The sequence below is a fragment of the Protopterus annectens genome, chromosome 12.part0, assembly GCF_019279795.1.
Source record: "Protopterus annectens isolate FY-2018-M chromosome 12.part0, PAN1.0, whole genome shotgun sequence".
Taxonomy (NCBI): domain Eukaryota; kingdom Metazoa; phylum Chordata; order Ceratodontiformes; family Protopteridae; genus Protopterus; species Protopterus annectens.
In genome coordinates, this window is record NC_056746.1 from 783,203,029 (window position 1) to 783,221,289 (window position 18,261).

An 18,261-nucleotide genomic window follows, 5' to 3' on the forward strand; every position below is an offset into this window, starting at 1 on the left:
CAATTGCTAAGTAAATTCTTTATTTTCTAGTGTTAGGCCTCATGAATATTAGGAGAGAGACAGTAGGTAGGTAGGGGAAAGTACAGTTGTATAAGTTGCACTCTGCCATAACAGTAGATTAGAATTATTCACTGCTGCCATAGTCAATGGATGTACCTGTCAAGGCTACAGCAACCAGCCAGCTATTAAAATCTTCAACCCCTCCCACACTGTCACTCTGGCTGCCTATAGGCTAAGCACTTTTGGATGGAACTATATAAGCAGCCAGGATGGCTAAAAATCTTCAAAACTTTCTTGCCCTAACCAAAGAAAAGGATAATATATCCTGAACTTAACAAAGATATAAGCAACAAATCTAAACTTCATATCCCGCACTAGAGCTAGGTGCAACAAAGGGGGATGGTGGGTGGATAGGTACGGCTACTGCAGCAGTGAAGAATTCAAACATCTACACTTAAGGGTAAAAGTGCAGCTTATACTACTGTAAAATGCTCATCATTATCACTGCTGCAGGCGCCTATGGGTAGAATAGCATAGCTTATCCAAATAGGGGGCAGAAAGATAAGTGTCCAGAAGTCCCTGAAGAACGGTCCTATTAAAGCATTCTCTGGACCTGGAAACGGAATCCAGTTTGTAGTGCTTTGTAACTGTATGAGTCCATTCCTTTCCAGTATATGTCATGGTAGAAGCTACAGCTCTAGTAGAATGTGCCTTAACACTGCTGGAATAGTTTTGCACTGGTGAGAGTAACAAAACACAAGAGCAGAGGACAACCACCTAGAAATAGTCTGTTTGTACAAGGATTTTCCCTTCTTAGTCCAAGAACAGGAAATAAATAGCTAGTTAACTTTCCTAAATGATTAGTTATTTCAAGTTAACACCTGAGTTGCATATGCACATCCAGAGTATGAAAAAAAATTCTCCCTTCTTGTTTAGGATATAGACAGAAAACAGGGAGATTCATGGCTAGACTATATGTAAACTCTGAAGCATACTTGGTCAGAAATGAAGGTTTTCTGTCCAGAGAGACCGTATCCCTATAGAATACCAAATAGGGGTTTTTCACAATGATGGCCTGCAACTCAGATACTCTTTTTGCAGAAGTCAGAGCAATGAGTAGAACATTTTTCGAAGTGCTAAACCTCAAATCAGTCAGGCAGGCAGGTTCAAAGAGTGATGTAGTCAGTTTCTTCAGCACAAAATTGATATCCCAAGGAAGAGAAACCTGTTTCTATTGAGGTCTTGGGTGTAAATATCTTTCAGGAAATATTTCTTTATAAACATAGAGAAAGCAGGTGGATCCATGGGCAGATATGCTGAATTGGCTGCAAGATAAACCCTTATTGAGGAATATGAGAAGCCAGGGGATAGTAACTCAAACAAATATCTTAGCACCAGTTGTACAAAATCATTGATTGTCTCCTGGTTATTGTTTAGACACTAACTAGAAAATTTCTTTCACTTAACAATATAGGATTTTCTAGTAGCAGGCTTTCTTGCCTCCTTCTGTGCCTGCTGCATATCCTCATGAAAAGGATGCCTAAGAGTATCAAAACTGATTGTCTGAGGTCGGGGTGTATCAAACTCCTATTTTATGTGAATAGATTCAGTCTGTGAGGAAGCTTGTGGTATTTGCTCCTGGCCAATTCCATAAGAAGGGAGAACCAATTTTGCCTGGGCAGGAAGGGATTCAACAACATGATTTTTAGAAAATCTTTCTGAATCTTCTGAATTGCCCTGAAAATCATTCAAAAAAGTGGAAATGCACATAATAACATACCTGGCCATGGGAATGGTATAGCATCTGTTTCCCAGGCCTGCCTGTAAGGAGTCTTAGAAGAGAATTTGCTTAGCTGTCTGTTTTGAAAGGAGGTGAGTGAATCTACCTGAGATGTTTACACATCTGAATTAGTTCCTGGAAGATCTTTTCACTGAGCTTCTACTTGTGGGGATTTATCCAGGACCTCCTCATAGCTTCATATGTTCATAGGTTCATAGTAGTTTACTAGGCTAATGACAACAAGGGCCTTTTTAAGCCTAGCCATGCATCCCAAATCTCTGACAAGTTCTGATACCCTTGATAAGAGTAAGCAGGAGCTTGGGAGATGAAACATTTACAAGCTAGTGCCTGGGAGATGAACCATTTACAGGATGCCTGTGTCCATTAGAGACATAGCTGCCAAACCAGGGATGACTTTCATGTTCCCCATCCAATTGTTCAAGTTACATTTGAACTGGGTTAGGGAGGAACTCTGCTTCACATGGATGGGGAGCCTATTCCCGAGATGGGGTAATCTCTGTGATACATACCTGTCTGTCCAGCGGGTCCTATTTATATCACTGGCAAGGTTGAAGTTTTGAAAATGAGTAATTCTGGTGCTGTTTGTTTTGCAGCTATGCAGGAGGTCCATCAGAGTTTGGTCTGAAAATGCCTGCTATATGTCAGGCATATGTAAGAGACAGAATACAGGGATAAAGCCTTGAGACAGTCTACATAGGACATTTTACTTAAGCCCTGTATTCTTTTAGTGAGGAACCTCTGTGGACATTCCAGTTGTTGGATATGCCTGGTTAGGTACATACCAAAGGGGGCATTGTACTCATTGATAAACCTGATGAATGCCAAATACAGAAGAATAATGACTCCCTTGGACTTAGATGCCATACTTTTGTTTATAAGTTGTGCAACATAGAATGATTGCCTCACTACTATAGACACATGATGGTCAAAGACTAGATTACTATCTATGTGTGTCCCTAAGTCCCTGACTACTGGGTCAGCTCTAAGGGATGTGTTGTCAGTATGATAGTTACCCAGGGTGGATGACTTCCCAAAGAAACTATTATGCATTTCTTGGCATTTAGTTATAGTCCATGGCTCTGCCACCAGTCATTTGTCTCTGTCAGCAACATTTGTGTCAGTGTGATATTCAATGACAGCTCCTAATTTGCAATCATCTTCAAATTTAGTCAGCCAGAGACCACTAACATTGGCCGTGACTTCAGTGAAGTAAATGCCAAAAGGAGCAGTCCAAGGTCTGATCCCTGAGGGACTCCACTTCTGACGGGTCTCTTTATAGAGGTGGATTCCCCAACTCTAACTTCCCGGGTCCTGTCTGTGAGCCAGTTGGCTATCCACCGGGTAACATACAGGTTTATACTTAACCTCTTGAGTTTGTCAACAATGCCCAAGTGGGCTATTGTGTCAAATGTCTTGGCCAGGTCAAGGTAGGCAGTGTGAACCATTTGCCCTCATCCATTGCTTTGGTGACCTTCTCAAAGAAGTTCTCCAGGCTGAGTAGGCATGATCTGCCCTTGACAAAACCAAACTGGGTTGGGTCCTGTGTCTGGAGGTTTACTATATCTCCATTGTTCATCTCCATTATAATTCTTTCCATGGCTTTACATATAAGACTAGTGAGACTTATGGGTCTGTAGTTTCTAGGGTTGGTAGATGGCCCATTTTTGTGCAGAGGGATGACTGTAGCTGTTCTCCATTCATGAGGCATGAAACCTGTTTTGAGGCTATAGTTAAATAGCAATTCCAGAGGCCCTGATAGGTCATGTTTCATGCTATTTAGAAGGCACCCTGGGATATTGTCTAGGCCCATTGATGCAGTGTTCTTGGCCTTAGAGAGAGCACGAAGGACCCCCCTAGTGATAGCAGGGGGAGTTAAATTTGATGGTACGTCCTGAGGGAAGTCTGATGGTGGAGAGATTGGAGCTGAATTTATCAGACAGTAGCTTTGCTATATCTTCTGGATCAGTACAGGTGACTCCATTTACAATGAGCTCTGCACACAATTTTGTATGCCTTTAAAGATTGCAGACATAGCTAAAGAATGCCTTGTGGTTGTCCTTGGCCTGGGAGGCCAAATTCACCGCAACTTTAGCTTTGGTGTCATATAGTTAATAGTGGGGTAATTAAAGTTGCCCATGAATATGGTATTGGGTTGGATGGTTAGTGTTTTTAATAAGTTTAAATACATTGTATTGGTTTCCTGGGTCATAGAGGGGGACCTATAGCTGGTAAGGAAGTGATACTGGATTTTGCCTGTGGTGATTTGGACATGGAGCAGCTCATGTGCATTGTCCTGTTTGGCCAGCCTTGAGGTATATTTATTTTTATTTTATTAAATAGATACACCTCCACCTTTAGTCCCTGTCTGTGTAGTAACTGGTCTAAATGTGTGGAAAGCATTATAACCTTGACTGTTGGTGTGCTTTCCCTGGCTTTAAAATCATGTCTCGGTGACCGCACAGATATCAGCATCCTCTAGGGTGAGGAGAGCTTCTAGGGAGTGGAGTTTTTTGTTTAGACTCCTAGCATTGAGCAGTAATACCTTTACCTTTTCTTGGTTTTGATTTGCTGTGTCGGAAGTACTTTCAGTTTGGCATTGCTTTAAAAGCACTATGGGGGAAGACAATGTTTTAGCTAATATTCGAAAGCCTAGAGGGGAGAGGTGCAGACCATCTCTGGCAAAGCAGCGTGGTCTGTTGACCATCTCCTTCCAAGCTGACAAATATTGCATCCCCTTAGAATGACACCAGAAACTAAGCCAATTATTGAAGTCAATCATCTTTTGTTCATATTGTGCCATCATCCTTGGAGAAGGTAAAATGCTGCTCAATGCTAGGCCCGTAACAGCTTGAGACACATATTCCAAGAGATCCATGATGTCTTCATATAGTCTAGGGAGGTACGTCTCAGGTAATTTACTTCCACATGGACTATGACTGAGTCATACTGGTAATTGTGGTCCAATGACCTGAGTGCATGTGTAATGTGGTGGATCCTAGCCCCTGATAAGCAACTGACCATGACTTTCTCCTTACTCAGCCTGGTGAGAGGGACATCAGTGTGTCTCACAATGGAGTGTCCAATGACCAGGATGTTGGATTGTGTGGTGGCTTCCCTTATGGGCTTAGAGGTAGAGACTCTGTGAGATGTGTCTCTATGTGCTGATGGGTGTGTTGTTTTGAAAGAGTACATCTGGGGCTGCTGAGGGTATTTGTTATGTGTACTTTATCTAGGAGGTCTTTGTGGTTTAGGAAGTTTACATTTAAGTGCCTCAGCATATGTGGATTAATATGTCTGCTTTGAATTGTGTGTGATGGGTGCTGTGTGTGTACTACTGACAACTTTATTGACATTAGGAGCACTTTTATGTGAGAGCTTTGCCTCCATTGACATTGTGCAAATACATCTCTCACATATATCAGTTTGTTTAAGAATTAGCTGGTTGTCAGTAAACATGAGGCAATTTCTACAATGCCTCAGGATGCCCACATCCACCAAGCTGTTAACGGAGATAGTGGGAAAGTTCATATCCATGACAACAGACCCTTTTTTATTGATTAGATAGCTGGAGTGAGAATATAAAGCAATGTCAGGAGTTTTTGATTTGCAACACTGGGCATAGTGCTTGTCTTTGCAAACTAGTTGTATTGTGTGCAACTAGGTACTGGAGAAATTTCAATTGTGTTTTAACAGGAAAAATGTCATTCAAGGTGTTTGAGTCTGTACAGGGCTTGGCCAAACACCTGAGGTGAAACTAATACATAGACATTGAAAATTTAGGGCTAAAGTATTTAGACCGATATTCTAAAGTTAGAAACAAATCAAGCAGTACTTACTGAAAACAAAGAATTAGCTTGTCAAGAATGATGAAAAGAGGCCAGTTGCATGAATGGCTACTGCCTGGCTACTAGTAGTGCTGGTGTCACCACAGCTTCACTCTGTTAGGATACAATGCTCCTTTGCTTCTTCTCTCAACAGAAGAAAATGTTAGCACCAATCCCGAGATGAGAAGCAGGAAACAGCCTGTTTGGTGGCAGTATTGTCCCAAATTATGCAAGGGTCTGTAGGCTAGTTGTAGCCTTTTTCTGGTAGATGCCTCAAATAGCAACCAGACCAGTCAGGTACGTTAAGCACAGACACTCACTTTCCAACGAGAAACAGTCAGGATTCAATGCACTCTGCTCCTTCTCTCACCAGGAGCAGAATATAAGCACAGATTCCAAGCTGTCTCTTATAAAGCAGTTGTTATGCTTTCTGGTGATCAGCAGTCTCCAGGAAATAATGTCCCTGTGCGCCTTCTCTCACCAGGAGAAAGCAGAATCACTAATCCCAAGATGACTACTGAGAGGCAGAATGTGGTGATAATATAACTAGTAGTCTTGCAATAAATGTTTAACGGTAAGATGAAAAAATGGATTAATATTATGAACACTGCAGTCTGCCACTGTATTTTTTTCTGATGGCATGTAAGATGCCTGGAGAGTGAAAGAGTGTTAAGAGCTAACTCCCAAGCTATTACTGACAGCCAGCACAGAGGGTATGACTTGGTGGCCCCTTGCTTGTTTATGCAACACATCACTGCGGTGTTGTCTGTAATGATCTGTAGGGGACCAATGTCGCATAGATGATGCACAGACTTTATGAGAAAAATCACAGACAATATTTATTTAGTATTGATGTGCTGTAGTCTGTCTGAACTGTCTAACAGTCCTTTTACTTTTACCCCTTTGAAACTTTGAAGGAAAATCTGAGGAATTAGTCATTACAGATTGTGTAGAAAAGGATGGAGAACTTCTGTTAGTTAATCTCTGTAGATTTTTTGAAGTTATCACATAACTGTGCAATTTTATTTTGTTTTTCTAAAGCTGTCTTCACTTTATGCATTAAAACTGTTTGATATTTTAATTTCTTTGTGCATTTTGTCTTGTATTTCTAGCAACTCTTTATCCCACTCTTTCATTTTACTACAAGGCCATCTTCCCATTCTATCTTTAATATACATTTTTAAGGTGTCCCATGGTATGACTTTACTATCCTGACAATTATCTTTAAAAATAAAAAAAAAATCTTGATGTCCTCCTTAAGGTAACTCTTAAATTATTTTAATTTCATCATATGTACTGGGATTCTATAAATAATCTGAAATGTCCTTACATCCATTAATATATTAATACTTCATGCATTATGATCAGATAACGGACAAAGAATAGTTTAAAAATAATTTACTTTACTAAGTAAATCTATACAGGCATAAATCCTATCAATTCTAGTTTGCTTCTCATGTACATAAGAATAATGACTGAAGAACAATGACTTATCTTCGGTTTTTACTAGCAAATCAACTAAATTATTATTACTAATCCATCTGTTTAGTGCTTTAGCTGATGCCAGCATTTTAGCTTTCTTCTGTTCACTTACATACATACATACATAAATGCAGATATTTCAAGCACCGGCATTAATGCCCTTCTAGCTTGCCAATATACTAAAACACTTGTTCCAAAATAAGTGTCCAGGCTGTTCTTAAAAATATCTAAACTAATACTTGCTTTAAAGTAACTTGGTAGTCTGATTCTGGTTTGCTAGTATTTGTTGTACTACATATGCAGTTAAAATCCCCTGCTAAACTTAAACTACCCTTCCAATGGCTTTGTAATAAGTTTAAGTGATATTTAGCCTCTCTTGCAACACATATTCCAGGATCCAGTAAAAATTAGCTAGTGTATAGAGTTTGACATTACATTTAATTATTACAAATGTATACATTCCTTTGGGATCATTAATGGATTCCATGACTTTAGGCATTATGGTAGATTTTCTCCAGAGTATAGCAGTTCCTCTGCTATTTTTTGTTAAAGAAGCAGATGATAACATTTTGTGACCTAAGTTATTTAAATATTGTATATCTTTATCTGCCAAGTGAGTCTCTTGCAAAAATATATTTAATTGTAAGGATTTCCTTTCATTAAGGATTTCCTTTTGTTGTCATTATTTAATCCATTTACATTAATAGATAATATATTAAAACTGTTAACACTGTGTATTTGAAAAAGATTTATTTTAAAAGATAATATGACACAATTATCCACCATATTAATTTAATTATATATCACTCTAATGCATTCCTCCAACACTTTCTTAACATTCTGCATTTTTAATTCTTCCTTTCTATCAACTCAGCTAATAAACTTGTAAATAACAAAAACAAAGAGAAGTCTACAACTTTAACTGTATATATTACTAACAAAACACATCCTACCATGGATACCAAAGTTTCTAGTTTGCCTATCGATTAGACAAACTACTGCACTATCTCTCTACCTAAAAAAAAAAATTGCAATCTATATTGTATTCAAAGTTACAATGTACTTAATTCAAATCCTGTTCTCCTTTCCTGGGTTCAAACATATTGAATACTCTACTTTACTTTCTATCAAATGGATGTACTGATTCAGCAACATAACACTCAAATTTCAGCTTTGACTTATGAAATGAGTTACTTCAGGTAGTCTTAGTAAATCTAATAACATACAACATGTAAATAGTTTCAAAATTCACATGACCAGCCTTCATATTTCAGCTTTCAGATTATTTTCAAATATTTTATATGATTTTCTATGTGAAGTATCTTTGTTATAAGCAGTTTGTTTTTTAAATATATTTTTTCTGTCTTATTTTCCCACTAATATTCTACCTTATTGTATATAACTTGTATTTCTAACATATCCCATCAAAGATCTATTTAATCATCAGCTCTCTATCAAAGATTATAGTTTGTGTATATATTTCTAAACTTACTGATACTGCTCTTTTATTAATCTTGCACATAGATATTTCATTCCTTGTGCACTTGCATATTATTCATAAGATGTTTGCTCTTCTTATTAATTCTAGTATTACAAGCAATTTTGACTATATATAAAAGAATTATTGTTTGTTTAATTTGAATATGTGTTTTTGGCCATTGGGAACTGTTGCACTGATCTAAGCTTCACATCCTGACATCAGAATTTAATTACAGCGTGTGAAATAACAACTCACAGCATACAGCAGCTACTAAATTCCTTTGTACATTTCTCATTCTTCTTAATTGTCTTAAGCTGTTCTGATAAGTAACAAACATCTAACGTTACTTCTTTCTGTTAATATGTACAGTGAGAGTTAATAACACTGCAACACAGGCTATCAACATTCAGCAAAATATAAGCAGATTATATGTCAGCAACAGCTCATTATAAAACATTACAATAGCTTTTGTTTTACCAATTCTTCACTTCTAAGAAAATTAAAAAAATGTTAGATTGAGTAGATTTCTCACATATATACTTGCATAAAAGAAAGAAAAAGAAAGTTCCTTTCTGCTTTCACAGACATCAGTAATGAAATTTGACCTAGACTTTCTTCAGATCAGCTCAAGGTGGGAAACATGACAAAGAAGAAGCCAGCATTCTGACATAACTGGAACATTCTTTTGTTCTCAAGCTTTCTTTAAGTGATTGCTTCATAAATGCCATGTGAAAGTAATGGGTTACACAAGAGCAAAGAAAACATCACCAGCATTTTAACACTTCTAATTAGCATATTATTAGATCTGGCATTCACTTAACCAGCAATGCACATACCAAACAAAGTTGAACAAATAAAATAAAATTCTTAACTTGTATAGTCTTAAAGTTACAATAGTTTGTTTGTTTCTTTCGGCTTTTCCCGGTTAGGGGTCGCCACAGCAGAACTCCAGTCTGCTAATGATTGGCAGTAGATTTTGACATGCTGGCTTGCCGGGCCTAACGCACAACCTTCAACGAAGGAATGCCCATTCACGCATGTCGCCACACAGAAGAAGTTCTAACTGAGAATCGAATGGGCAACGTCTAACTGTAAGGCGACAACGCTACCGCAGCACCACCACCGCAGTCTTAAAGTTACAATTGTATTGCTTATAATTTAATGACATTATCTTACAGGAAGTATTTAACATTTAGAAATGCACATATAAGTTTAGTTTAATGAAATACATTACGTGTTTCACTGTAAATATAGTAAAACAGTAAAACTAACCATTTGTATTCCTCATCATGAAAATTGTTTTATCTTAAAATATAAATACATACTTAAACTTAGTCCAGTACAAGCATTTTACTTAAAGGGAAATGCTATTGTTTCATAAAATAAAAGTCTTACAGTTGCAGAATTAAAGTCACCTGTTTTTGATTGCATTTTTTGTCACAGAAAAGTTTTCAATCACAGAGCTTTCACCAGTTGCTGCTCTCAGTTAGCCATCTTGGCCACACCCCCTTCAATGAATAACTTAACATTACTAAAAATACAGTATACTTAAAGAGGCATACTGCAATTCTGTTAAGAAATACAAAATATTCAATAAAAATACAAATAAATGTAGAAGATATAATTTGTCCCAAAGAGGACTTATCTGTCAATACAGAAGCCTTAAACCGACAGCTGTTCCTGAGTAGCTTCACAATTGCATCTGCATGAGGCAGTAAGAAAGGTCTGAAGATTTTTAGTCATTCTATCTGCTTATATAGTTCTGCACAAAAGGGTTTAGCCTATAGGCAGCCAGACTGACAGTGTATGAAGTTGTGGAAGACAGTTGATTGATGTATACTTGCCAGGGCAGTATATACACATAAGCTACTGCAACAGTGAAAATAAAAATGTGACATTACAGTTGTTCATAAGGGGCTGCCCTTCCCGATATCATAATTAAGGCAAGGCAGCTACTCCAGGCACAAGATGTTTCAGTTAGTGATCAACAGTGCTAAAGAGTTCTCTGTCAGAAGGAAGTACAGTAATGGGATTTATTTAAGTAGCTCTGATTGATAACTCAGCCTCATAAATGAATGTGTTTAGTAGCTTTTTGGGTTAGTAACTCTAACAAGGAGCTAATATTATGCTCTTGGTTAAACTTCAGAGATCCTTTTTTGGTTTTCATCTTAAAAAATACCTCTGTTTTTGGTCATCAAATTTAGATTTATTGGGAACCTGTCTGGAGACTGACCAGGGTTCCATGACCCTGACTTTCCCAGAAAGAAAATGAAAGATTTTCCCCTTTGTTGCAAACCAAAGTTTCACAGTTGTGTCTAAAAACAGACATAAGTGTATGCATAGCATTTGGTAAGTGGAGGCTCCACATTGTTAATTAGAAATAAATTCAAACATTTTTGGGGGAGGGTGATTTACTTAACTTAGGTCACATATCTGGAATGTCTAAAAAGGGAAATTTGAACATAACCTGCATTTATTCACCTCAACAAAAACCATCCATTTTCTTGTAAAGTGCATTTAGTTTTCAGCTTCAGACACATGAAATGGAACTGATATGTGACAATTTGGCACCTGGAATAAAAATACAAATAGTTGGGTATTTTGCTATTTAAATTTTCACTCAAAAGACCTTAACTCCTCAGATGACCACTAAGAGTGAAATTTTAAATGGATATACTAGACTACATATTAACTTGGCATCAGCTATCACATAACTGCTAACCTATTTGCAATAGAAAAGTTGCAGAGACATATAACTGTGCCTGAGATTAGCTAAACTGTTTCATTTACTATAACGACACTAGATTGATAGGGGTTTAGTCAGGTTTTCAAATGGTTGGCCTATGATTCTGCATGGAATTCTACAAGGTATGTTGCCTGGTCCAATGGAACTTGAGTTTTTAAATTTAATTGTGGTAATAATGATCATGTCAGTAATTATATAAGACTTGTCTCCCCTTCTTGCTATAGCTATACCATACTTTTTTGGTTATTTACTTTTTTCTGCAACCACATTAGCTAAGTCCTGTGAGTGGACATAACTTGTTTATTAATAACATGTACATTTGCAGTTTGGGCAGCAGCTTAGAGGCATGAATCCAAGCATGGCAGGAATCCAGCTGTATGAACTAAGTAAAAGAGCTTGCATGCATGGTTGTTATTCAAGCACTGAACATTTACTGAGTGCTAGTTGTCTGTAATGCTATGGCAGTCTAGCAAATATATTCCTGAACAAGATGGTTTATAGCATTTTAATATGAAGCATTTTATATGGAACACTTTCTGATGCTGATCTACAATTTTGAAAATTGTGTTATAAACATTTATGCTTTTGTAAATTATGTTAATGATTGTGTGATTATACAGTTGATTTCTCCCTTTAAATAAATGCATTTAATGTCTGCCTTGGTCATGCACTTGTGTGTTTTTGTGTAAGAAACTCTAATAAATAAAAGTGGACTGTATCCTGTTCGGCTTTATAATTCTAATTAACTCATCTACAAATATGTGTAATTTATGCTAATCAGGAGTCCCTGATTTTGGCCAAATATCCTGATTTTCAAGACATTCTCCCTCATTCTCTTCTTTTGAGGTTGGGAGTTATGGGCCAAAAGTCTTCAGGAATTATTATTTGAACATTTTGATCTAAAAAGACCTCAAAGTAAAATTCAATCAATAAGATCAGGAATCTGTGGGAAAAATCAAAGGTATGGGCAACCCCGATGAGGGACTGGTAGAATTCCTTGTTATTAGAAGCTAAAAAGCAAAAAAATGTTAGAATATTCAATACGAGATTTGATGATTTTATGGAAGATTACAAAGGTGTACATTTTCAGACAGACATAATGCAATCCAGCTTCCAACCTGCTCTGAATGAATGAATTCGACATGAGCATATACTATTGTTTTGTAACATGGTATTCATTTATTAATAAAATCACTGCATGCTTTAGTGCATGGAAAACTTGCCATCCTAAATAAGGAAAACATTTTTTTCATAAGAAATATGTATGTTTCCGGAGAGATTCTGTTTACAGGTTTACATTACCTGGCACTGAGTTGCAGTATGGTACATGTTTTCTATTGTGTCACATCCATATCACATTCATCTTTTTCTTTCTCTCCCCATTCCACCTCCCCACCCCCTTTCCTCTCTGTCGTTAAATCGGAATAGGCCTACCATTTGAAAATACAATGATAATAAATTCTGCTGTATCCAACATCATCTGCTCAATCGTATTTGGAGAGAGATTTGATTATAAAGATGAGAAGTTTATCGGCATTTTAAAAGTAATGAATGAATTTGTAAAGCTTTCAGGAAGCCCAATGTCACAGGTAAGCAAAGATTTATTGTTACATCTGACAGTTTATGAGTATCATTACAGAGAACATGCGCATATCTTAAACTGGGTTTCTCTGCAACTTTCTTTTGGTTACAAGGATCTGTAGATATGCATCTTTTAATTTTCACTTGAAGTGTAGTATTTCAACAATATAGGTCTGAAATGCTGAGTGCAGTATACAGAGAATAAAATCTAAATAATATTAAATTACCAGCAGGTAACAGTGGAACAGGTTAAAAATCCAGATTTCTGTTTGTTCCTCCAGATTTTAATCAGCATCAAGAGTCAATGAAATGATGTCTGCTTCTCTGAAATTCAAAGAATCAATACTACACACTCTGTAGAAAGATTTAAAAGCACTGGAGAGAGACAAAAACAGAAAGAGAAAGAGAGCTTTTGGCTCAAGCTATTTCACTTTATTTACATTTATCCTAGCAGTCTCAGAGTTAATTACAAGTTATAGCGGGATCCGTATAGATTCCCAACGGCACTTTCTGCCGAAGCAGACATCACCAAACATACATAACCGAAAGTGCTGTTTACCGAATCAGCACTTTCGGTTATGTATGCTGGTTGTGCCGGTCACACTATGGTGCGGTTAAGGGAGAATTCCCTTTTCCCCACTGTAGTGCGACCTCAGAGTGAGAATATAAAAGTAGGGGGGGGGTGCACAGCCCCTCCACATGGGGGGTGCAGAGGGGCTTGCCCCCCTGCATAAAAGAAGATTTATTGTTTTTTTTTTTTTTGAACGGACATTAACGGAAGCACTTTTTCAGTGAAAGCGCTTTCGTTAAAGTGCATTCAGTTATTGTGGATTTGGACTATTGAACTTTCGTTCAATAGTCCTAGATCCATTATAGCATGTGTAGCATTGTGACCTCACATCAAATTTGTTTTTTCACAATTTTTCAAAATCGTTGCTGTAGTAGAGAACACCGATATAATCCTGCGGAGTTCAACAAGGCATTATTTAGTGACCAATGTGAATCACGTAATAATTGATAATGGGTGTGATCAAGAAAGAAAATAAGTAGACAGGAAAAAGAAAAGTCAGTGAACTGAAAATACATTTTTCTGTAAGATAATATAATAAAACAATGTTTGTGCACACTGTCTTACAGAGGTTAGCCACAACACTGCACTTCCAACACATTTACACTGGTAGAATAGAAAGATAAAATGCGAGTATGCGACTATCTGAGTTTGATTAGTTGCTCAGGTGCTTATCAGGGCAGTCATGCAGGATAGACGTGCCCATGCTATGGGGGGGGGCACATACACATGAGTTGATTTCCCTTGTAGAGATCAGGTGGGAGGGGCAGGTTTGTTGACTTTATCTCCTTGCATTAGTGAAGGGCGGTTCAACATTGACTCCCATTTCATGCCCAACACATGAGCTGTAATTGGATGGGCACATGGGGGAAAAGAGTACAAAAAAATCTCAAACCACATATGGTGGCTGCCTAACTCATGGCCGCTATCAGCTGACAAGTGCATGTGATAATGGAGTGGATCAAATGAGCCAACTGGCTGGAATTTGATGACTGGAATGCAACAAAAGCAAAGTGGAACCAAAAAAATCATTACTGAAGAAATAATACACAAAACATTTTTGATACAAAATTTCCACAATTTTTCACGCTCATTTCTACTTATACTGCAAACACTGTGGCTGCAAATTGCACATCCTTCAAGCTGTGCATTGCTACCTGCCAGAATCCTGGGCATACTGTATGTGTCAACACAGCATAACAGTGTGAAACACCCTACACAGCATGCTGTTTGTACTGTCCACATCCACACACAAGTGCATTTCACATAGTACTGTGTGATACGCATTTGACATTTTCTGGTATAGTACCAGCAACTAGATGGTTACTTTTAACACACTCACATACATAGTGCCATTATATATGTACAAGTATATGAAACCTTACATCACTAAGTATGTTGGCTTGTGTGTCTTAATGCATATCCTACACATGTATGCATAGATAATTAGAAAGCACTATACACTGCACAAGACAAGATACAGTACATGCATGCATAAAATGTCACATTGTGTATTTTGGTGTCATACAGTAATACATACAGCATCATGCAGACACTGGTATGTGCTACAAAAGTGCAATATTCTCTTATATCCATATACATCATATATCTACAGCCCTGTACTCAGCTGAGTCACTATTATACCATCAAGATCATATCACTACGTTTATATTGTTCTATATACATAGCTACTATCATTACACCATTATTACAATATTGCTATATTATTTATATGTAAACTTGCCTATTGTGTATGTAACTGTCTTTATATTTGGATCATTCTAGCAATCTGTCAGTGTCATTAGATAACCAGATGTATCAGAGTCCATCAGGCATCTCAGGGAATGCATACTATTAGCATTATGTACTTCACCTGTTCTTCTCCCCATCTTAAACTCTCTCTTTCTGCATATAAACATATATATACATATATATATATATATATATATATATATATATATGAATGTTCAGATGAATGAATGACAGATGATCAATCAAGGAAGTCTGAAAACCCAGAAGAAGTAAAGGAATGGGGCTTCTGTTGTGCAGGATCATGGCACAGTGGGGATCATTATTTTCCCCACTGTGGTGTGATCTCAGAATTGGTGTGTGTGCGTGTGTGTGTGTGTGTGTGTGTGTGTGTGTGTGTGTGTGTGTGTGTGTGTATATATATATATATATATATATATATATATATATATATATATATATATACATACACACACATATATCATTAGCAGAGGATCTGGGAGGTGCAGCCCCCCCCCCCCCCCACATATGTGGGTGCAGATGGGAAAGCCCCACTACAAAAAACTGTGTTTTTATTGTACCATTTTGTTGATCTTCTGAGTTTTTTCGAACTTCCTAACTCAATCATGTGTCATTAACTCATCTGAAGGTTTGATCATTTAATAGTGATCCATACATACATATACATGCTTGTATACTGATATGGTTATAGAACAGCTCATCAATATACCTATCCAGTGGCATCAGTCATATAGGTTCCACTCAACTGAACTCAACTCCATTGGTCAAACCTACTTCCTATCTGTGTGCAACAAAAGGAAGTGCTTTCAGTACAAATCCTTTCATTTTGCTGACGCACATGGCTTTAAGTTCTTTCTGCAGGGAAGACAAAGCCTTCTGCAACATGCATTTGGGAGACTGCATCCCCTTCATCCTATGATGTCATATGCAGTAACTCCAAGATTGCACATCAGTGGAGAAAAGAAGTTGATAATCTCTGCTACAATACAATCCCATTCCTTTTCTTATATATTTTGCTTTGATCCTTCTACTTGACTAAAACACATGGGCTGTCCTTTAGTCAACATAAAGACCCTTAAATCACATAACTGTTTTCCATACATATCACACACACACACACGCACACACACAAACACACACACACACACACACACACACACACACACACACACACACACGTGTGTGTGTGTGTCTGAGTTTCAGTACCATTTGTCTGAGTATCATATACCCACTGCCAGTTGCCCATTTACACAACTGCTCACTAAACAAGTTGTGAATTGGGATCTATGTTAAAAAGCAGACACACCACAACGTTGACTGTCAAAACATCAGGACCATAAAGTCAACTGCTCACTGGGTCGAGCAGTCAAAACATCAAAACACTGAATGTTGACAAGTTATATCAGCATGTGAAAAAATCCAGAGATTCATTAACAAGTGTGTACACATAACACTAGGCCTACATGGTTCATTCATGTTAGTGAGATAAACAGCAGAGCTCATCAAATATTCAAGTCACTAAGCAACCCTACACATTAAGTAGCACCTGTTCAAGGCCACTTTGAGGAGCAGAGTGGCTCAAGCACACAGCATGAACAACAGGTTATAAATAAATCTATTCTCAGAAAGTGAGCACTCTTAGATGGTGAAATACAAAGCAAGAGCAATTATAAGCCAATATTGCCTTTAAAGCCCTGTATTGTTAACAAAATAATAAAAGGTATGCATAAATGCTTGCATTAAGTTATGAAATACAGATCAGTATTTTTTATGAAATAAATAATGCCCATAAACATTGCCTAACATACTCAGCAGTTATATCTTGCCATATTCAAATACATCTGAGGTCAGACTTCAGAGAGTTCTATCTACCACTAATGCCACAGAAAGAAGCATATTTGTTTTGCCATGACTAACACACTTGAAAGGACTACCACCCATATGCTTTTGGGGGGTCTATATTATGAAATAGAAAACCTGTTTCAGCGAACACCACAACACCGACAGACATAGCCTGAACCGCAAATACGCTGAACCCCCTAAACCATGAAATTTCAAATCTCTAATCATCATAGTCGGCCAACACCACCACATACTACATACTACATACCTAAACATAATAAATAAAACACATACATACACTAACCAAACCCTACTTCTAACCCTACACTAAACATTACCTATCTATGCACTTACCTTAACCCGCACCCTAACCCTAAGGTCCATAACTATCGCATACTTACCCTACAGACATATACCCAAACAAAACAAATAATCCACACACATACACTTAACAAAACCCTACTTCTAACCCTACACTAAATCTTACATACATTACCTATCTATGCACTTACCTTAACCCGCATCCTAACCTTAAGGTCCTTAACTATCGCACACTTACCTTAGGGAGCTATACAGTAGACAGGCCAACCATGACACTTCGACATTTCGTGTTTCACAGTTTTGAACGTTCGCCTTTACCATAGTTCGTGCTATACATGTCAGTATTGTGGTGTTCACTGAAACGGGTTTTCGATCTCGTAATATAGACCCACTTTTGGAATGGTTATATCTTCCCTTTTATGGCTGAGAGATTAAAAAAAAAGTGGCTCTCTTACTGTGCATATCACCATTCTTTGGGCTATTCCTTTCTGTCACAGTTGCCTGACAAACATACCTTACCAGATTAAACTCCCTATCTATCATGCTTCACAGACTACAGAGCTGTGCATGAACTGCATCTGCCACAGGAAATAGAAATGTACAGGAATCAGAAAGGACACACTTCAAGGTGTAAGCCAAGAAAAGTTTTTCATGGTTATGTATCCAATAAAAATTATTCTGAGGGATCAAAATGATTTAGCTATATTAGTGTTCACACAAGCGTCAGCTAACAATATCATTGTGTGTTGGATGAGCCATGCTTGTCCATCAATGCTGTTTTGCATGTGCACATTTCCAGACTTGAATCAATGCCTACCTGACTACACATGCTGTAGATGGCAGTAT

At 37.5% G+C, this 18,261-nt stretch overlaps 1 protein-coding gene across 1 annotated transcript in view; it reads left to right on the forward strand.

Moving 5' to 3' along the window:
- Positions 1 to 18,261, forward strand: part of LOC122816799 (cytochrome P450 2K1-like) — a 627,013-nt gene that overhangs the window by 263,821 nt on the left and 344,931 nt on the right. Inside the window, exon 4 of the mRNA XM_044089826.1 lies at positions 12,762 to 12,922. Coding sequence (XP_043945761.1) covers positions 12,762 to 12,922 — 161 coding nt within the window. The remainder of the gene's footprint in view (positions 1 to 12,761; positions 12,923 to 18,261) is intronic.